General features: G+C 38.1%; 1 protein-coding gene across 17 annotated transcripts in view; it reads right to left on the bottom strand.

The window, feature by feature from the left end:
* The window catches only part of YTHDF3 (YTH N6-methyladenosine RNA binding protein 3), a 55226-nt gene that overhangs the window by 6287 nt on the left and 26424 nt on the right, over nucleotides 1-22515 (bottom strand). For 2 of the 17 annotated variants that reach the window (XR_004972493.1, XM_036338360.1), the window contains one exon: nucleotides 8898-11980. The exons of the other annotated variants lie outside the window; for them this stretch is intronic. Coding sequence is in view for 1 of the 2 variants with exons in the window: in XM_036338360.1 (XP_036194253.1) it covers nucleotides 11957-11980 (24 nt within the window). In the remaining variant the exon portion in view is untranslated. Of the gene's footprint in view, nucleotides 1-8897; nucleotides 11981-22515 lie in introns of those variants that run through there. 17 annotated transcript variants of the gene reach the window in all.

Genomic DNA, 22515 nt, shown 5'->3' with positions numbered 1-22515 from the left:
AGGTCATATTAAAGAAAGTTTCAATGAGGCTATAAGTAGAGAAAAAGGAAGTGAGAGAAAGCTGACTGGGAGGGTGCGGATTAGGACAGGTAAGGAAGACCAAGGATAAAAGCAAACATTTCCCTTCAGAAGCAAAGTTTCTGCACAAAAAGCTCTCACAAATACAAATCAAAACGAATTTTGAGTGTTTAGCCATTCATGCTGTTATTTTTATAAGCAATAAAGCACCAGGTGAAGTAAGGAAATGATATAAAGTTTTTTTAAAAGTTCAGCGATAACTAAAAGCTCTGAATCAATAAATCCCTTGTAATGAGTATGTTGCTTGAGACGTGCATTTGCCTTTATGTTAATAGACCAAGAATGAAAGGACTGCTGTGGCCGAAGCCGGTTTGGCTCAGTGGATAGAGCGTCGGCCTGCGGACTGAGACGTCCCGGGTTCGATTCCGGTCAGGGGCATGTACCTGGGTTGCGGCTGATTGATGATTCTCTCTTATCGATGTTTCTAACTCTCTATCTCTCTCCCTTCCTCTCTGTAAAAAATCAATAAAATATATTTAAAAAAAAAAAAAAGAAAGGACTGCTGTGGTCTGCAGGAAGGTGAAGGGGTTGCATGTGTATAGCGGAGAGTTGCCGAACAGGACTGACTGCTCAAAAAGTGACTCAAAGATCTTCTCCTTTTTCTTTTTTAAAAAATATTTTTATTGGTTTTTTGCAGAGAGGAAGGGAGAGGGATAGAGTTAGAAACATCGATGAGAGAGAAACATTGATCAGCTGCCTCCTGCACACCCCCTACTGGGGATGTGCCCGCAACCAAGGTACATGCCCTTGACTGGAATCAAACCTGGGACCCTTCAGTCCGCAGACCGATGCTCTATCCACTGAGTCAAACCAGGCAAAGATCTTCTTAAGGATATCCATTTACACAGAGGACTGAACACTCAAAAGTCCATCAACAACGTATGTCCCGGAGGAGAGGTTCCCCAAGGCAGTCTGCAAAGCCAAGTTTATATTCAAAGGCACACTAAGACTGCACTCGCATTCTCTTGAGGGTACAGTCCAGTTTTCCAGAGGATTACTGTCAAGGGACAGTGCAACCATTTGAATGAGAAACATGAAAAGCCAAGTGCTATTTCATGAAACAATAAGAGCTTTAAAAATGCTCAGTTTTAGTTTCCAAGATGGTAAATATCAATAGACATAACCCACATGAAAAAAAGCTTTTTGGGTTCTGTCATAATTTCTGTGGAACTGGGTCCTGAGACTTAAAAGCTCAAGAACCACAGCCCAACATAATAAATTTGGGATGATTGCTACTACACGTCGTATTATATGTATATATTACAAATATGGCATTTATGGGTGTTAATTTCATTAACAAATCAGGAGAGTATGACAACTAGAGGGAAACGCCCTCGCAAATGGAAGTTTCCCTTAGCCTTGTTCACTGTACTTTTCTTGGTAACCTCCCATCACTGACTTTCCACCCCATCTTTAGCTGAAGGATGTATTTCAAGGTCATGGCTTCCCCCATTTTGGTGAACTACTCTTTTCCCGAGTCTCTTCCATAGCTACAGGAGGTGTGTGAGAGACCAGTCGGGAGCCGAAAACCAGGATTACAGGATTTATTAGGGGAAAAAGACCTGCCGGGCTGTCTCCCAAGGGGAGGATAGCAACTCATGCAGAGGCGAGCACACCTTCTGAGGGGAGGAATGGGAACTTCGTGTACTCGGCATGCGCTGATTGGTGCCTTAATGTATGGTCCATATACGGTGCATAGCTAGGCACTCCGGTACTAGGGACAAGGGCTTAGGGCAGGGGTGGGCAACCTTTTTGTGAGTGTGTGCCAAAACCAGCAAAATCTGACTCAAAATTCTTCTGGGTGCCAACTCTAATTTTTTGAGAACATGTTACGCCAACTTGGTATCTCTTAAGGTGTACGTATGTGAAGAACCTTGAAGAAATAAAATTCATTCGAGCAACAAAAACACAGTATATGATGATGAAAAATACATTTTTTAATGTATACATGTTACGTAAAATTATTTATCTAAGATGCACCTACACTGAATTTATCTGAAAAATTATAAAAAAGTCGATATTAAGAAAAAAATTGTAAATGGAAGATTATGAGAGGGTTTCGAGAGCCAGCAAAAGTTACTGGCGTGCCATGTTTGGCAAGCGTGCCAGGGGTTGCCCACCCCTGGCTTAGAGCATTTGGCAGGCATTGATTGGTGATTCAATGTATCGTCCGTATAAGGTACATGGTTAGTCACTCAGGTATTTCTGGCCTGAGGTTACATCATACTCCGCCCACCAGTTGGGAGAAGGGAGGATCTATCAGTATGCATGTTATCAAAATTCAATTTTTCTCTTGATAATCTGTCTTGTGTTACTTTATTAATGAAGCCAGAGAACTTGAGGATAATTTTTCCTTTCTGACAGTGGCATAAATACTTTTGTTACACATGTACACACACAGCCACATGCAAAAAAACAAAAAAATGGTTAGCTTCTTAAATGCAGAGGGAAGAAAGTTTTTGGATTTGGAAAAGAATAATTTAGGTTAAAATGTTTAAAATGAACAATGTTACATGATGGAACAGTTGGTAGTGAAGAAGTGGATTCATAAAACGTGATCCAAACAAACTTTAAACATTTTAATTGAAAAAAGGAATATACCTTAATTCACCAGTCATTTGAAAGGCCCAAGACTTCTTCTTTGATGAGGAATCTGTTGGTTTTGTTGCCAGTGAAAATGGGTTCTTGTAGTGTCAGGAGAAGGGAATTTCAAAGGGCACAGGCATGGGAGAAGTGTAAGAATAGTGGCAAGATTCATTGGGGTGAAGAGAAATAGTACACCTTTGGGCATGTAGAGGGCAGGCAGGCTCTAATAGCACCTGTGCCAAGATCCCTGATAATCCTTCACATATTTTCTTGGTTTTCAGGAACAAGCAGGCTTTCTTTCAAACTATCTAACCCACTTCCTGCGTTTTCCCAGCCCTCCCCCTATTCCAATCTCTTTCCTGGATCTTCTGGGGTTTCAACACCCTCATCCAATCCATCCTTTTCCCAGGCTAGACTCCACACCCTCATGTCACCATTTTGGTTCCTACTGAGCATGCCCCAAAGCTCTGCTGCGTCATCTGGTTTCCACTGGTGCTTGTGCTTCCCTCCCAGTGCGCCACCCTGGCTTCTACTGCGTATGTGCCTAGCAAATGAATTACCCTGTCCCTCCCTTGGTAAGCCTGACTAATGGCTGGTTGTCATGTCCGATTCCATCTGCTCCCTTTCTTTATTAATAACTAGCTAGCTATTCTAATAATTCGAGTTCACTGATGTTTTTCTTCTAAGAACCACTCCTCACTTCTTTTCTTTAAATATATTTTATTGATTTTTTACAGAGAGGAAGGGAGAGAGACAGAGAGTTAGAAACATCGATGAGAGAGAAACATCGATCAGCTGCCTCCTGCACATCTTCTACTGGGGATATGCCCGCAACCCAGGTACATGCCCTTGACCGGAATCGAACCTGGGACCTTTCAGTCCGCAGGCCGATGCTCTATCCACTGAGCCAAACCGGTTTCGGCCACTCCTCACTTCTAATACATCATCTGATTTCCCCGAGAACTGAAATACACTTGTAAACTATGTGCAAATTTCTACATTTTTGTGGTTTTCCTGGTATATTTTTAGTTTTATGATCTATACATAATTAGAAAACTCACCTTTATCAGGTATTTCCAAAGCAGTCAATTTAGTCTTCATAGAAACAACTCTGTCACATTTTATCAGTTTAAGTATTTAAATATACTAACAGAAACAAGTACAACTGGAATAAATAAGTTTAGAATGCACAGACAAATGTTGGTAAGCATACAAACATGAGGAAACTAGAAAATAGCTATGAAATGCAAGACTAATTGTGCTTTACAGAGGAACCTGTTAATACAGCAAGCCCAAGCAGAAATAATAAGCTTAATATACTAGGTGGAGAGAAGTTTTAATGTTAGCATGCAACAATATTATGTTGAAGCTTTATTTGTAAACTTTTAACCTCAAGATACATTCCTTTTGTATACTAGAGGAGTTAGAACTGCCATCTTTTTAAAAAAATTTTACTTATTGATGGGAGAGAGAGAACAATTTTTTTGCTCCATATATTTATGCATTCATTGGTTGATTTTTGTATGTGCCCCACAATGTTGGCATTTCGGGACAGTGCTCTAACCAACTGAGCTACCCAGCCAGGGCCGCCATCTTCTTTTATGGCAAATACCTCTTCCATCTAAAGTTGAACAGTATCACCTAGGTAACACATCAGTGTTTCCATTTTGAATTGTATTTCTTACAATTTGAATTGTTAGTAAATTCTTACAATTTACTAACATACGTACAAGAAATCCCTATCAATGGGCATTTATAACAAGCAAAACAAAAACACTTCTGATCTAATTTTCATCTTTCACCTGTCTTCTATTGTTCATAGGTTTTCGTGTTATTATTCCACTTTTGCTTTCCTTTGCGTCTAACTGGTCTTTAGTTCTGCCATCTGCTCTTCTCTAGCAGGATAAACTAACTCTACGTTGTCACATTTTACTAACAAAAGCATGGCTTGCAATCACTGAAAACTCTAGAAACCAAAAGTTGCAAAAATAAAGATAAACAGTAATTTAAGTTTTATTCAGGCAGTGGCTGGTCTCAGGATCTCAATGATGTAGTATGAACTGAAAGAAATAAACTTTCTACAACCTTCAAAGCAGTGAAGAGTATCCTAAGAAATCTTCAATGGCAATCAATAAATTCTAAATTCTCCGTAAGAAAAAAGAGGATAGTTAACATGTGAGAAGTTAACATTAAGGGCTTGCTTGCCATAGGCCCAAGATTGTGCTAAGCACTTTATACTAGTTCACTTAATCTTTCTGAAATAAGCTCTATTATATATATACTAGAGGCCCGGATCACGAAATTTGTGCACTCGGGGGAGGGGGCCCCTCAGCCCTGATTGCGAGAGGGTGCAGGCCAGGCTGAGGGACCCCACCTGTGCACGATTGGGGCCAAGGAGCCACGCGGGAGGTTGGCCAGCTGGGGAGGGACTGTGGGAGGGCTCCAGGGCGTGTCCAGCTGGTCTCACTCAATCCCGATCGGTCGGACCCCAGCAGCAAGCTAACCTACAGATTGGAGCGTCTGCCCCCTGGTGGTCAGTGCACATCATAGCAAGTGGTTGAGCAGCCTTAGCATATCATTAACATATTATACTTTGATTGGTTGAATGGCTGACCAGCCGACCAGACACTTAGCATATTAGGCTTTTATTATATAGGATTTTTTAGTCCATGAGGAAATCTAGCTCAAAGCTAGTTTAGTGGACCCAGGATTCCAAGACCGATTTATCTGACACCAAAGTCTACGTTCTTGGCCAGAGCCTAAGAAGAGCTTCAAAAGCATTCCATTAAAAAATCTATACATGCCAATATGTGGTGATAGCCAGAGGGAAATGGGGGTGGGAGGTTGGCAAAGGGGCAGGGGATGGGGACAAAGACTTTGCTTGGGGTGGTGAGCACATGATGCAGTGTGCAGATGTTTCCTTGAGTTGTACACTTATAAAACCTGTATGATTTTGTGAACCAATGTCACCCCAATAAATTCAATTAAAAATGACTTTCCTGGATCATAAAAATACAAAATAATAGATATTTTGACATAATCTAAACCTTCTCTTTAACACACCTTCAATCCTTTATTAAAATCATCGCTCTGGAAAAAAGGCAACCATGTTTGACACATTTGTTGCTTAGTGTAAAAAGAAAGACAAAAATTCTTTTTAGTTGAAATTCTCTGGAAGTTATTCTGGAAGTAAACAAAGAGAAGTTTCCTTCAAACATCTGAAGGACTGTAATTAAAAATTAATTATATTAGGCCTCATATAAAAGGTAAATAATTTGTGCTTTTTCCTCTTTGACAAAACTAGTGTAAAGTTACTCAAAGGCTAATTGCAGAAATTTAATTAACATCATTTGTTGTCTATAACCTAGTACTAAAGTTAAAAATAATAATAAAAATAAACCTTATTTCAGACTAATTTAAATTGGCTAATTGAAATAAATATTTGAAAACTTAATTGTACCAGGCAGTAGGGCAGTAAACGGTAAAAAAATAAAATAAAAAAATAAAATAAAATCATCGCTCTGCTTTGCACACAATTAGCATTCAGGGAGTAGGTGTGAGTATTCATTAGAATTCTTCCAATATATAATTGTTCTATTGAAAAATGGGTAAGAGGAAAGAGGGTGGGAATTCTAAAAATATACAAAAAGAAAACATATTCACTCACAAGTCTGTTGACGTGAGGCTAAGAAGTAATAAAATAGATTCCCATTTCCTCTTTCAAAACACAAGGGTAAATGGGAGCATAATTAGCCACTCAAAGGTGGGCTGTGACCTCCTTCCAAAGAGTAGAGTATGAAGAGGAGGAAGGGGGGAGGGGGGGAAAGTAGCTTTAGAATGGAGAAAATGACACTATCTCAGCCAGGTGATCAAGGTCAGTATCAACAGGCCATGGCCTTCATAATGATGCGATGGAAATGGCACTCACTTATGTGGTCTTCCTCCCCAAAACTCATTAATCACAGTCTAATCATAAAACGCAACGGCCCCGCCATGTGGCTCAGTTGTCTCGATACCCCAAGGTTGTAGATTCGGTCCTCAGTCAGGGCATATATAAGAATCAACCAAAAATGTATAAATAATTGGAACAACAAATCAATGTTTCTCTCTCAAATCAATCAAAATTTTTTTTAAGTCATTATAAAAACACAAGATAAATTCCAAAGGAGGAACATTCTGTAAAATATGTAAACTAAACTCCTCAATATTGTCATCAAAAACAAGTCTGAGAAACCATCATAGCCAAGAGGAACCCAAGGAGACCTAACAACAAATAGTAATGTGGCATCCTGGACCAGAAAAAAACATTAGGTAAAAACTTTAAAATCTTTATTGAAAAAGTGGGTCAATATTGGCTCCTTAACTGTAACAAATGTACCATACTAATGTAAGATGTTAACAGGGGAAGCTGGGTGCAAGGTATATGGGAACTTCTGTACTGTCTTCCCAATTTTTTCTGCAGCTCTGTTCTAAAAAACAAAATCCATTAAAAAAAAAAAATCAAGTATAATGTGAAGTGGCAGAAGAGAAAAAAGCTTGGAGTTCTCTGGGACACACATACTCTTGCTTCTTTTACCCAGCACAGTGGAAAAGATGGAAATTTTGTACCACTAGACTTCAAAATTCACTTAAGGGAAGTAGTGGTCACATTTGATCAGATTGAATAAAATACAATCTGAGGTATTCATTACCTACACTCTGAGAATAAAGGATGAATATTACAAATTATATTGCCTTCCAAACATACTTTCAAAAGAACCATTTGCCATTGCTAGAGTAGGTCATAGCCTCTGAAAATGGCAAAGAATCTTAGATGCATTCTACACCAATGTCCTGGAATTTACTAAGTGCACTAACTACAAAGGAAATGGTCTGTCGGTATCATTCTACCAGTTAGATGGAAGCCTGGTCTTTCTACTGCTGAATTTAAGCTCTTCCCCGACACAGTATAATTCCACTCTGGTTATGATGTGTCAGAAATATCCTTTTTAAAAAATATATGTTTTTTAATCCTCACCTGAGGATGAGAGAGAAACATCAATGTGAAAGAGAAATAGCAATTGGCTGCCTCCCTTACTGGCCCTGACAGGGATTGAACCTGCAACTCTTTGGTGCAGGAGATGATGCTCCAACTAACTGAGCCACCCAGCTAGGGCTCCCATATTTTAAAATGGCACTTGAATATCTAAATATCTAAGTGTATTATGTGTATTCTTTGGAAGTGGGATAGCAGGAAGGAATGCGGAACCCACCAGTGTTACAAACTCTCTGCATCCATTTTCCTTGCATACTAAGTTTTACAGAAACAATTTATATTTAGTACCAATGTTGTACAGGTTAACAAATTATAGAGCAGACAAACTGAATTTAGTTCACTATTTATAAACTATTTAAACTGTCACTACTAGGTGATATATAGGCGAGTTCTGCTTCTCTCCATTGCACGAAGAGAACTGGGGAAAGACTACATGTACATCAAGATCATGCAATGGTAAGTACGGTGATTTGAAAGCAAACAAGCTTGAATTCGTCAGTTAAGTACTATATCTAGTACCCCTAATCAAGATAAAGCCAAGTCAGTAAGTATGATCTCAAATACAAGTGTACTGATGACATACAAACCCACCCATTCGCTGACCAGTAAAAAGGAGGCTTCTGATGATACTGCAATATAGGACACCTGGGGTGGTTCCAGAAAACTCTGCCTTGGTCACAGGCCAACAGTGTTGTATGCTTTCAGCAGGTACTGACATCACAAACCTAAACTCTGGTTTTCCCCCATCAGAACAAGTACTTTAGATAACCCTGAAATGATAAATGTATCATCCAGAGTCACCATAATCCTACCGACATAAGCTCTATCTACCCAAAGGATAATGTACAGATCATCAGAAAAGCATTCCTTGGTACCAAGACTGGAGGATCAAGGTTCTTAGCTGGTGACACTACTTCCTCCTCTAACATGAACATAAACAGGCCTCTTTCTCTTTTCCTCTAGGTTTCGTCATGGTATTCAATAAAATCACTTAAATGGGCAATGATTAGGATAAGTGGTTAATCTCCCTTTCTCTAATTCTCCCACTTTAATTTTAAGTGCCCAGCTAAAATGAGTGCTATAATCTCTCTGTGCTTGAAAGATCTGTCAATCAGGAAACCCAGAACAGTGTTGACAACAATGTTGTGTTTTCCAGCAGACAGTACATATTTATAAAGATAAAAGGAAAGAACACAGATACGAGTGAACAATTTTTATTGAAACCCTCAAAGATTAAAGAGGACCAAATGGTGAGTTTGGGTACCATAACAGAAAAGCTCACCTAACTGTACCATCATTCACGGGAATGAACAAACCCAAACATGACAAAATTCAAATTCTCATGTAATTGCTACAAGTGAATATAAATGAACTAATAATCATTTTATCATAACCTTTCTGTAATCATACGAAAAAGGGAATTTACATGGCATAACAAAAGATATGCAAAACTTAATGAAAACACAATTCTCTTAAATGTCTCAAACTTATTTTTATAGGATGCAGAAAGCACTTGAAATGATTAAATGACTTAAGCTGACTCCTTTTATTGCAAACCATTTTATCATCAGCTTAACCTCCATGCATGGTATTCAAAAAGAAAACAGCTTTTGAATTAGAAAGATCACAAGTTAAAATGAGGAATTAAGTATTGAAATTAGGAAAAGGCTGGGGTTTCTTTTGAAAGGAATCTTCAAGTACCAGTAAGTATAGAGACAGAATACTAATTTTGGTTACATTTTCTCCCTTTCTGTTAAATATACAAACTATTATACCTTCCAAAATAAAATACTTAAGATAACTTTAATAAGAAACATTCAAACCAAATCTTGGAAAAATATTAAGCAAGAAATTTCCTGGGCATGTCTTAATTTGTGATTATTCAAACATTTGATTATGTGTTTCCTGCTGTGGAGCCCAGGTTCTCTCCTTTTTGGTCGCTACAGTTAAACATTCAGTTAGTTTTGCTATTTAGACAGCCTGTGATCATTTCATTTAGAGGGAAAACATTTTGCAATATGTTGATAGACCAAGGAGGAAGAGAAAGTAGGTGCTCTGAAGAAATCGTAAAATGGAAAAAATAATTACCGATTGAAAAAGATAAAGTTTTTATTTCCAAAGGAATGCTGCACCCATTTCACTTGGTATTAGAAATCCAGGTTAAAGGCACTGGGATGTACACCTCACGATGAGCAGGCTACTCAATTACACTAGACGTTTCCGAGTCTGCTGTTGCAATCAGCCCGCTTGCTGCGTGTTTCTGTGACACTTCTTACATAAAAACCAAATGTAAATCAAACACTCAATCCATTTATAATGTAACTAGTTTTATAAAAATATTCAGAGTTGCTAATAAAGCACCAGAAAAAGTGAACCTCAGAGTGGGAATCATATCCTTTCTATGAGGTCTCCCTTTACAGTTTTCTCTAATAGGACCTCCAGAGTGACTGCAGTCATCTTTGACATGTCCTACCTATATAATCTTAGGGATGTAGAACATTGCTGTGGTTACTATACCCAAATGCCAATTTTTATTATAAATAGTTAAGAGACATGTCACAAGGTAAGATTTCATGGCTTACTCTTAAAAAGGTAAAATAGGTGCAACTTTCCTTTAAGAAAGTCTTTATTTTGTAATATACCATTAATATTTTAATGTTCCCTTCAGTAAACACTGATATAACTACAATGGGACTACCAAAGACATGTGAAATAGCTACGATTATCTACAAATACTGTATTTTATTTCACTTGAATACAGCATTTGCACATTTTAAGAAAACATTGTACAAAAAAATTATATAAATGAAAACCTCAAAGAAGTATCTGCCACTAAATTTTGAACTGAAGTGATCAAATATGTAAATGTAAATAAAAAGGTTTCTAAACATGATGTAAACATAAATGCAGTAATGCAAAACACCAAGGTATTCAAATCTACTGTATTGCTATTTTCACCCTTATATCTTTCTACATAGTTTTCTCCTTTTGGAACAGTAATATAAGGGGCAGTACATTATCTTCATAACCATATGCCATCAGATCAATTAATACAGATGACACGTTTAATTATACAAAATCAATTTGCTTCAAGACACAAAATTAATGTTGATATGTAATTAATGAAAAAAATAAGATGTTAAAAAGATAACTATAAGAATACCCAGATATATGCTGTATCCCATTTATATAGATCTGATCAATAAAACATCAACACATTCACTTAGATACTGATTTAATCCATGGATCAAGGCCATATTTTCAAAGTATTTTAAGGATGCCAGGACACTGCAAAAGCTGGAGAAAAGAGTTGAACAGTATATGCTTGCTAAACAAGAACTATGTCTATTTAGCTAGTGAATACCTAGAGTAATAAATGTTTACTTCATGATAGCAATCAGGCTCGCAAACACCCAGAAATAGGAATTAAGGATTTTAAATGTAGTTATAAAGGTCATAAAAAGTCTGATTAGACTGAGGTACATTTACTCAAAATTTTGAGATTCATTAAGTGGTAGCAAACAAAATAATTCCTCAGACAAATGCACATTTTTCAGTTTACATATTATTGGGGGAAGGAGGAAAGAAGAATGTGCATTAACTGGTGAAATCCACCAAGCTGCATATCAATATTCTGTTACACCAAACAATTTAAAGACAAGGAAAATGTTCTAATATAATCTCAGATTATGTTTCATTTGGCTAAAATAGAGCTTAAGGTTGCTTTGCCATATTAAAAGTTTACTACAGTAATTCTTCACATAAACATTTAGACTTGAACTCCAGGACTAAATATGGCATGATTATTTTGCTTTTAATCTGTCAAATAGCTAAAAATCGACAATTTAAAAACTACAACAAAGAAATGTTGAAGCAATGTGACTCTTACATCATTGAACCACTTCTAATAGTTAACTGTTAGTATTTAACAAATTCAAAGAGTTAATGAATCTTTGCATTCATTCAGTCTTCTGTGCCTTAGCTAGGATGCATAATTACAAAAGACAGCAGATACTGGTAAAAGCTTCAGGACAGAAAGTGCTTGACGAAGTTACAGTTCTCAAGTGTGTTTGGTGAGAATATAAGGGCAGATGCGCTGATGAAAATCATTACAAGAGTCAATTCTGTGTTAAAAAGTTCAAAGATGTCACCTTATGCAGAAAAAAAAAAGCTTTAATAATGTCTTCTTTGACTTATTAGGCATTTCCAGAGTCTACATCATTAGTGTTGTAATTCTAAGAGGACATCTTCATATGGTTATTGTTTGTTTCTATTTCTCTCCTGGAAAAAAACACACACACACACAAAAAAAAATGTAACAAAATGCCATCATTTATATAAGATTTAAATTAATATAATGTAAACCATCTCCATAAAAAGTTCTTCAAATACTAATTCAAGTAATTAGTTAAAACTGATTTACTATTATCTCTACACACCATAGTGGGATGATCACCACATATCATTTTTAAGTAAAAACTACAAACATTTATTTCAGGAGAGTAAAGGCCCTCTCCACATCCCTATTTCCCCACAGTATTTTGGTTAAGGTGAAGACATTACAATAATATCTTTCTAGCCCTTTCAAAGAGTTTTTGATAATGAGGTATCAAAGAGACTAAAAGGAGACTGTAGCAATTTCAAAACTATTTGCTCAGGTAGGGTTAGTAGAAAAGGAAATTGGAAAAGAGTCCTATTAAATTTTCAGTGTTAATAAAAATACTTTCAATCACAGACTTCCTCGTTATCATATTCTCATGTTCAGTATAACTTTCCACATCAAGAAACATTAACACTGATTAATTTCCTCTTATAAAGCAGAATCCCCTTGAACAAAAGTTAAAAACTACGTGATGTTTTCATGTTTATTAACTAAATATATTTACCTATAAGACTTCTTTCAATTGAATGCATCAGTGTGTTTGTACCATCTTTGTGTAACTCAGAGGTTCTCAAACTTCAGCAACACCAGAATTATCTGGACGGCTTGTGGAAACACTACTGAGTCCCCAAACTCAGAAGCTGAACAAACCTGTGAGCTTGCAGTTCTAACAAGTTCACAGGAGATCCTAATACTGCTGGTCCAAGAACCACACTCTAAAAACCACTTGTGTTTAACACATTATAAGACTCTGCTTTCACTACTTTCATTTTATTTTTCATGTTCCACAAAAAGAACATACTTTACAAATGGTCAAATTAGTTTACTGTCCTCCGTGACAACATCAGAAAATTAGAGAACTTTAAGTTGTTACCAAATTCATTTTAACATAATCCTAGAACTTGAGTAACAGTATTTAATACAGAAAGCTATTAATTATATGTCCTACTACATAACTACAAATAAACTTATTTCATAGATACATAAGTATCAGCAAGATATTCTGAAATTAAAAAATAAAACAAACATGAAAAAGATAGAGCTAATTGATCACATCTCAAAAGGATAAGCAAAAACAAAAACAAAACAACATAAAGGAAAACACACACACACACACACACACACACGCGCGCGCGCGCACACTAAATTGGTATCATGAAACTTAACCTAATTTTGCAAAGGCCCTAAACATAAATTCAGCCTAAACATAAATGCAGCCTAAACATAAAGTTTGGTTCTCAGAAGATGAAACAGATTTGTATGAGAAATCTGAAGTCTGCTTTAAATAGCTAGATATAAAACACGGTATTATAGATAAAGCAAGAGGATGTTAACAGCACACTGCTCATTCTTCCCATAAAATATGATTGATCAAAACTAGAGAAATTCATCAACTCCATGAAGAGCCCCAAACTATAAAAACAAAGGCCACATTACTTAAGGAAAAGTTAGACAGAGAGAGGTTTAATTCCAGGGAGATCAGTTATATCAATGAGGATCATGTGTTATTTAAATAAAAGTTAAAGATGCTGTTTCAGTTTGAACTATAATCAACTACACATTCAAACAAATCAATAAAAAATACATATTATAAAGTAGATGATAATCAATGTACATAACACATAACCGCTAACTCACTGAACAGGATAAAAAACTTCAAATAAGACAGAAAAGTGGGAGAGCGTTAGTTAGATCTAGATTAATTAAAGCACAAAATAAGATGGCAGAAATATACATTTCTATCAAGCAATAAAAAAATGTAGATTCATCAATGACAACACAAAATAGCAGCTCAGATTTAAAAAATTTATATCCAGTCACACATGATTTATAAGAAATAACTTTAAAACATAGGAGCACAGGAAAGTTCAAAGTAATAAAAGCAAACTAAATGAAAACTGGTATCACTATATTACCATAAGACAAATGGGCTTTAAAGCAAAAACCATTGTTGGAGATAAAATGATCACTACATACTGAGTAAGAATTTTTTTCCTTAAAGCTGTAACAATATTAAACTAAAATCACAACTTTATATATTGAACGTTGTCAGAATTACAAAGACAGGTTCCTAATTAAAATGAGAATTTAACACATTTCTCTTAGTAATTGTTAGAGCAGACAAGTTAGTAAAAATAGAGATTAAATATACAGAATACAGAAAACAGCCAAATAATGACAGAGCACACATTGAACAAAGACAAAAAGTAACAACATGCCGAAGAGTCAGTATCATGCAGCTCGCATTTTCTGACATAAATTTTAGAAGCAAAACAGATAATCCCAACCAAAAAAAACCCACAACTTACCCACATTTGGAAATTCCAATATGTTAAAAATGTGTAACAGTAAGTCCCCGAAAGTAGAAGAAATAAAATAAGATTGCAGCAGAAAAAATGAAACCAAAGCAAAAATAAAGGAGAACCATAGAACTACAATTTAAAGCTGGGTAGGGGGAGGAAGAAATCCAACAATAGGAAAAAAAATCTCTGAAAAGAATGATATTTAAAAAATTAAACATAAATAATATAATGAAGACAGATACAGATAAAAATACCATTAATGTCAATATGCCAGTTTACAGGAAAAGCTAAAGAATGGACAAGCTCCTAAAAATACAATTTACCACAATAAACTCAAGAATAGAAAACCTGAAGAGACTTATAACTAAAGAAGTTTAATCAGCCGAACCGGTTTGGCTCAGTGGATAGAGCATCGGCCTGCGGATTCAAGGGTCCCGGGTTCGATTCCGGTCAAGGGCATGTACCTTGGTTGCAGGCACGTCCCCACTGTGGGGCGTGCAGGAGGCAGCTGATCGATCTCTCTCATCGATGTTTCTGACTTTCTATCCCTCTCCCTTCTTCTCTGTAAAAAAATCAATAAAATATATTTAAGAAAAAAAAAAAAAAAAAGTTTAATCAACAAAAATCTACCACCCAAAAAAGCCACCAGGCTCATACGGTTTTACAGATGCATCTATCTGATTGTCCCAGACTTGAAAATTAATTCTAAACTTACACCAACTGTTCCAGAAACCAGAAAAGGCCTATTTTCTGATGTATTTTGACATTAAAAATACTTTGATACTAACATTGTCATGAAGAGCATGAGAAAACTAACAGTCCAGTCTCACTTGTCACCAAGGAGCTCTTAAGGGCTATTTTGCTGATTAGAGTGAAGAAGAGTAAAGGTGGCAGCAGGAAGGCCAGTAAGAAGGCTAGCAAAATAATTAGCACTTAGACCAGGGTAAAAGATGCAGTTAGTGAAAAGTGCTTGGATTTGGAATACATTTTTAAATCAGGGACAACAAAACTTACTGAAAGACTGATTAGAAATGGGGTGAGAAAGAGAAGTATCAAGAATGAGTCCAGTAGTCTTGGCCTAAACAACTGGAAGAACAGTAGTGTCCTGTATATGATGGAGGAGGTTTAGGGCAGGCAAAGAATTAGTTCTATTACATTTAAGATGGCTTATAAGACAACTAAGTGAAGATATCAAGTAGGCAAATGGACACATGAGTCTGAAGGTAAGAGAAAAGGTCCAGGATGTACATACAAATTTGATAGTCCTAAGTATGGTAAATGTCCATCAATAAAACTCAAGTCCTCCTGAAGTCTCAATACCTATGCTTTAAGGTTCATATTACACAGCCAACTTCATAATTACTCCTACTGGTGGAGTTGGGAGGTAACAATGGGAGAAAGGGAACCTGAACTACACAAAAAAAGCCATGGTCCAGTACACCTGGAGAAGGACTAAGCCTCTAGAGATGGTTCAGAAGATGGCACTTCAAACACGTACAACAGTTAGCATACAAACTTTCCAAAGTGATTCATAGAACTCAATTTGTACCTTTAATAATGATTGACAACTCAAAAAACAATTTGTGGAGGGATCATTTTTCACTAACAGAGCTAGGCCTCAACCAGGCAGATTGAGATTTGACTGCTTTTGAGTCCCGGGCACAGGGCTTCTTCTTCATTCAAAACTGAGCAAAGCCAAACCAGTTTGGCTCAGTGGATAGAGCATCGGCCTGAGGACTGAAAGGTCCCAGGTTCGATTCCGGTCAAGGGCATGTACCTTGGTTGCGGGCACATCCCCAGTAGGAGGTGTGCAGGAGGCAGCTGGTGGATGTTTCTCTCTCATCGATGTTTCTAACTCTCTATCCCTCTCCTTTACTCTCTGTAAAAAAAAATCAATAAAAATATATTTAAAGAAAAAAGAAAAAAAAAAAAACCTGAGCAAAGGCACTGGAGACAACACATGATCTGAGATCCAGAAATTGGCCTGTGGAGGTCAACTCCAGAAGAAAGTTTACTTGCCAATCCATGTTTTTTGACAGCTTATTAACAGATGAGCAAACAAGAGAAGAGCCAGAAAACAAAATTTTCTTCAGTGCCCTCAGAGGGGCCAACAGCTTGCCTTTAACATTACAGGTAAATAATTTATTTCCTTTAATCAGAGATAGGTTTATCACCATTAGCAATTTCTGTTTTCATTAACCAGACCTGAGCACAAATGAACCACCATGGAAAAGTAACTGTTTCTAAGAAGCCAAACTACCCAGAAAGAAAATGAGAATAAGTATTCAGAACACAAATACAATAAAATAGAACTGCTGAAAGAGGCAGTGAACACCAAGGAGGTTGGGGGAGGTGTACAAAAAGCTTGCAAGCAGGCAAAATTTCAAATGCCACAAAAAACAAACACCCTGGCTTATTAGAAATCTGATTTTCATATTAAACATTTCAGTAGATGAATTAAATGGGGAAATGGTCACTGACTCATTTGGGAAGTAGAATACAGAGTGCAAGAATTATCTCAGATTACAGAGCAGGAATAAAAAGGAGGAAATCACAAAGAAAAAATAACTAAAGACTAGATCCAAGACAAAATGAATATTCTAGAAGTAGGAAAAAGAACAAATGGAAAAGCTAAATAAAAACAAAAAAAAATCACACGAATTCTTTGATGCATGAGGTGGGGCTTAATTTTCCTCCTTTAGAGTGTGAGCTGGACATAATGACTTGATTCAAAGAATAGAGTATGCAATGGAGAAAAAAGCCATTTACTTAGGAGAATCCTAGCAGACACAACCTGAACCAAGTAATCAAAGTTACTATCACTAGCAATAAGTTATATATGACCAGATAAGGACACACCGCTTATGTGGTATTCTTCCCCAAATCCTATAACCTCAGTCTAATAAGGGAAGACAAGAGAACCTGTCATAGCATGAAGGAGATGAAGGAGACATGACAAATGCAAAGCTTCTTGAACATTTACGTAAGTTATACAAATGTATGTCAACTATAATTTAAAAAATTTTTAAAATTAAGTCTGTAGTTTAGCATTGTGGTACCAATGTTAATTTCTTAGTTTGGATAAATGTACTATGATTATGTAATATAATCTAAAACTAAATAAAGAACATACAAAAACTCGCTACATTATTTTTGCAACAAAATAATTTAATAAAGTTTTTAAAAACAATTAATAAAAAGTTAGAAAAATACAACTCCCACATTATCATATTAAAATTTAAAAGAAAAAGGTGTGCATATTTCAAGAAAAGACAGAGTTTATAGATGAACAAATGATTGGACTTAAAATATATAATAAATTCAATTCTTCAGGATGCCTTACCAGAAATGAAATCTGCATAGGTTGGCTGACAGGAGTGGAAAAATTCATGCTACAGAGCAGAACAAGGACAGTAACAGATGGATAAAACTCCCAGCTGTTCAAAAGCCTGTACATTTGTCCAGAGCCATTAAAGTGCTATAATACTGAGACAAGCTTGACATGCATTGTCCCAACAACATGATGGGTCCTTTAGCATTAAGAGAGCAAAAGACAAAAAATGTAAAGCAAACAGACCAATTCTGCACTGTAAAATTCAAAATAAAAATTCATCAAGGGAAAGGACAATCAAAGACTATGCTTTGGAGGTTCTGTTTTTGGAAGTCAACTCTTCAAACTTTAAACTTATGCTTCCATTTAATTGAGATTGTCACATTCTTGATCCTCCGCATGAGCACACAATAATAAAGAACTGCTTTAAGAGACTCTAGTGCCCAAGTGTGCATTTATAAAATAAAGTAGTATTTCAGGTTTGAGAAAACAGATTCAGTCTAATATACAGTATCAACCAAAGATCAAATAACCTCAAAGAGTACTACAAAATGAGAGAGTTAGAAAAGTTCAAGTGGTAAAAAATGGTGAACAGTAATGGTCCAGAATGGCCCAAATGAGAGTAAGAATGTGGTTCTAACTAAGACTTAGGACTAATTCATGTTTTGAGTTGTGATTTAGTTTCCACAAAATAGTATCACCCAACACACTAAATTATTATTTTTATGTGTAGTCTTATTTTAGTTTGAGTTTTCACTTCATTTCATATTTAAGTAATACTATCTTAAAAATAATATTGCAAGAAAAAAGCAAAAAGTACAAAGATCAAAAAGAAGTAAAATGCTCTCCATTCGCAGGTGACATGATTGTTGGGCAGAAAATCTTAAGGATGTTCTATAGGACTACTAGAACTAATAGGTGAACTGAGTGAAGTCACAGGATAAAGGACATTTCTATAAACAAACTGGGAAGTAAAACTGAAAAGGCAAGTACAATAACAATAAAATCATAAAATACTTAGTAATAAATTCAGCATGAGACACAATGGCCCTCAACACTGAAAATTATAAAACAGAGAAATTGTATTTGCCTTTCCAGGCAGCCTGAGCTTAAAAAAAAAAAAAAAAAGAAAGAAAGAAAAAACACTGGGCTATAGTGGCTTACTGGTAACCTTTTGTATTTATCTGCTGAATGAATAAGGAAATGATTTAAAAAATCTATATATATATATACACACACATATATGATATAAACATATGGCAATAAAGGTTGACTGTACGTGTGCTGGAATTCTCAGGGGAAAAAATTAAACTGGGACACGGTGAAAAAGGCACTTAGAGCCAAAGCAAAGGATCCATATGCAATTCTATTTTAAAGTCAGATTTTGGACTCTTTACAGCAGTGGTTCTCAATGTGGGGCACACGTCCCCCGGGGGGCAATTTGATTTTTAAGGGGGGCAATTTGAGAAAGAGTTATTAACAGTGAATTTTTTGCATTTCTTATGGTTCTAGGGGCCTCATATACATTATATAAATACTAGAGGCCTGATGCACGAAATTTGTGCAAGGGCCTTGGCCCCAGCCCCCAACCCCCGCCCACCACTGCCGCGGCCGGGGGCCTCTGCCTCAGCCCACGCCCACGCCCACACCCACGCCCACTGCAGCTTTGTCCAGAAGAAAGGATGGAAGGAAGGACGTCCAGGAGGATGTCAGTCTAATTAGCATATTATGCTTTTATTGTTATAGATATATTGTGACATATTTATGCATATCAGTTCTCTATTATGTTTTAAAACTTTATTTACTATTTTTTCATATCACTTCATATTATTTTTTTAACAATTTCTTAATGATTTCCTCAGTACTTCAACTGTCCTTTGTTTTTTTATGTTTCTCTTTCATGGATGCCATGTTCTTTGGAAGCTTATTTAGACCAAGTTAGTGGCCTTTTAGGTTTCCCTACGTGAAAAGGAGTTCACTTTTTGAATAATAAGAATTATATGTCACGGGGGGAGAGGAGGACATCTGGATTTTAGAGATGCTTAGGTGGGGCGTGGCAAAAAAAGGTTGGAAACCACTGCTTTACAGTAAACATGATAAAATGATTACATTCCAGATTATCGTTCAGTAGTGAAATTGCCCACAAACAGCCTTTTATAGCCTAGTTCTGTTATTACACTCTGTAATGTTATTTCACATGCAAAAGAGAGCACCATCAATATCGATAATCAAATGTGTAAGATACTAGAGTTAAAACACCTTTCAAGTTTTCTGCCAAGAGACAAAGTCCGTTTCACTCAGAAATTAAGAGTGTAATATATAATCACACATCACTTAATGATGGAAATGTTTTTTTGAGAAATGTGCCATTAGATGATTTTGTCATTGTGAGTGCATTAACACAAACCTAAATGGTATAGCCTACTACACACATAGGCTATGTGGTGCAGCCTACTACTGTTCCTACACTACAAACCCGTCCAGAATGTTACTGTACTAAATACTGCAGGCAATTATCACACAACTAGAGGCCCGGTGCACAAAAATTTGTGCACTGGGGGGGGGGGGGGGTCCCTCAGCCTAGCCTGTGCCCTCTTGCAGTCTGGGACCCCTCGGGGGTTGACCACCTGCTGGCTTAGGCCTGCTCCCCAGAGGATTGGGCCTAAGCTGGCAGTCAGGCATCCCTCTGGCAGCCCAGGAGCCCTCAGGGGATGCCCACTTGCCAGCGGGGAGCAGGCCTAAGCTGCAGTCGGACATCCTCAGCACTGCTGAGGAGGTGGGAGAGGTTCCCACCACCACTGCTGTACTGGCAGCCATCAGCCTGGCTTGTGGCTAAGCAGAGCTCCCCCTGTGGGAGCACAGTGACCACCCAGGGGCAGCTCCCGCATAGAGTGTCTGCCCCTTGGTGGTCAGTGTGTGTCATAGTAACCAGTCATTCCCAGTTGTTCTGCTGTTAGGGTCAATTTGCATATTACCCTTTTGTTATATAGGAGGATAGAGGCCTGGTGCATGGGTGTGGGCCGGCTGGTTTGCCCTGAAGGGTGTCCCGGATCAGGGTGGGGGTCCCGCTGGGGTGCCTGGCCAGCCTGGGTGAGGGGCTGAGGGCTGTTTTCAGGCTGGCCACAGCCCCTTCAGGTTGGGGGTCCCCGCTGGAGGGGCTGATGCCTGTTTGCAGGCTGGCCACAGACCCTTCAAGGTTGGGGGGGGGCTCCGCTGGGGTGCCTGGTCAGCCTGGGTGAGGGGCTGATGGCTGTGTGCAGGAGGCCACAGCCCCTTCAGTGTGGAGGTCCCCAATGGGGTGCCTGGCCAGCTTGGGTGAGGGGCTGAGGGCCGTTTTCAGGCTGGCCACACCCCCTTCAGGGTGGAGGAGGTCCTGCTGGGGTGCCTGGCCAGTCTGGGTGAGGGTCGATGGCTGTTTGCAAGCTGGCCAAGCCCCCCAGTGGGGACCCTCACCCAATGATGGTGTGGCCTTCCTAGGTGAGGGGTTGATAGCTGTTTGCAGGATGGCCACGGCCCCCAGCCACCCAAGCTCCCAGTGGGGGCTGGCTGGAAGCAGGTATCTGGGATTTATTTATTTTTTATAATTGAAACTTTGTTGCCTTGAGCGGAGGCCACGGCAGGCGGGAAGCGTGGCTTCCTCCATCGCTAGGGTAACTAAGCCTCCTGCTTGCTCCAGCTCCGTGGCTGCCGGCCGCCATCTTGGTTGGGTTAATTTGCATATAGTCGCTCTGATTGGCTGGTGAGCGACTTGGGCATAGTGGAGGTGCAGTCAATTTGCATGTTTCTTTTTTATTAGATTAGATGGTATGCATTTATCTAAACATAACTAAACAAAAAAATACAGTAAATATATGGTATAAAAGATAAAAAATGGTATAGGGCAGGAGCATGCAGGACAGAAAATTGCTCTGGGAGTGGTGACTGAATGTGAAGGCCTACCACATTACTATACACTACTGTAGACACTATAAACACAGTCCCATAAGCCTTGCCTCTGCTTTCTTCTGACCGGGTCAGAAATAAAACAGTGAAGCTGCCAAAGCTGCTCCACGAACAGGGATATGAACTGGACTGATGTGCAATATTGAGGAGTCAGCTAAAGCATACATCACCAAACAGAGACCATCATGAGGGAGTGAAAGCTTGCCTGAGAATTAATAGGAAATCAAAATGGAAAGCTAAAAGAACACAAGGGATTGCCATGGCAATGTGGTTTTGAGTATTGCATGTTGGAGCAGTGGTCATATTAAGGAACTTTGTGTTATTCATTTAAAAAAAAAGGGGGGGGATTTCTAACATGGAGAAGGTGTAGAACTGAGACTTCAATATTCTGACTTTGGAAATTTGTTTTTGGTTCCATTGACCCTTTCTGGCACAAAGGATTTCTCTAGAACTGAATGGATGGGGAAAAACAACTTATCTATGCTTTATATCATTACAACTTGAAAATATTTACAAAGTACAGGGACAGGCTGGCTCCACACTACCTGTAGGGGCCTCACATACATTATATAAATGTAGGAAAGTCAGCTCTATTAATATTACTAGAGGCCCAGTGCACAAATTTGTGCATGGGTGGGGTCCGGCCAGCCCGGCCCCCATCTGCGCGGATCAGGGCCAGTCCTGCTGGGAAGAGGAGACAGTGGGAAGCTAGCCGGCTGACTGGCTGGCTGGCTTGCCCTGATAGGGGCCTATCAGGGCTGAGCTGGCTGTGGGGAGGAGCCGTGGCGATTGGCCGGTGGGCCCCGCCCCCGACTGGGGGTGGGGCTGGCCGTGGGGAGGGTGTGTGTTGGGCCAGCTG

The sequence above is a fragment of the Myotis myotis genome, unplaced genomic scaffold (genome assembly GCF_014108235.1).
Source record: "Myotis myotis isolate mMyoMyo1 unplaced genomic scaffold, mMyoMyo1.p scaffold_m19_p_16, whole genome shotgun sequence".
NCBI lineage: Eukaryota > Metazoa > Chordata > Mammalia > Chiroptera > Vespertilionidae > Myotis > Myotis myotis.
Note: the sequence above shows the minus strand (reverse complement) of the source record. Positions and strands in the feature narration are given on the sequence as shown.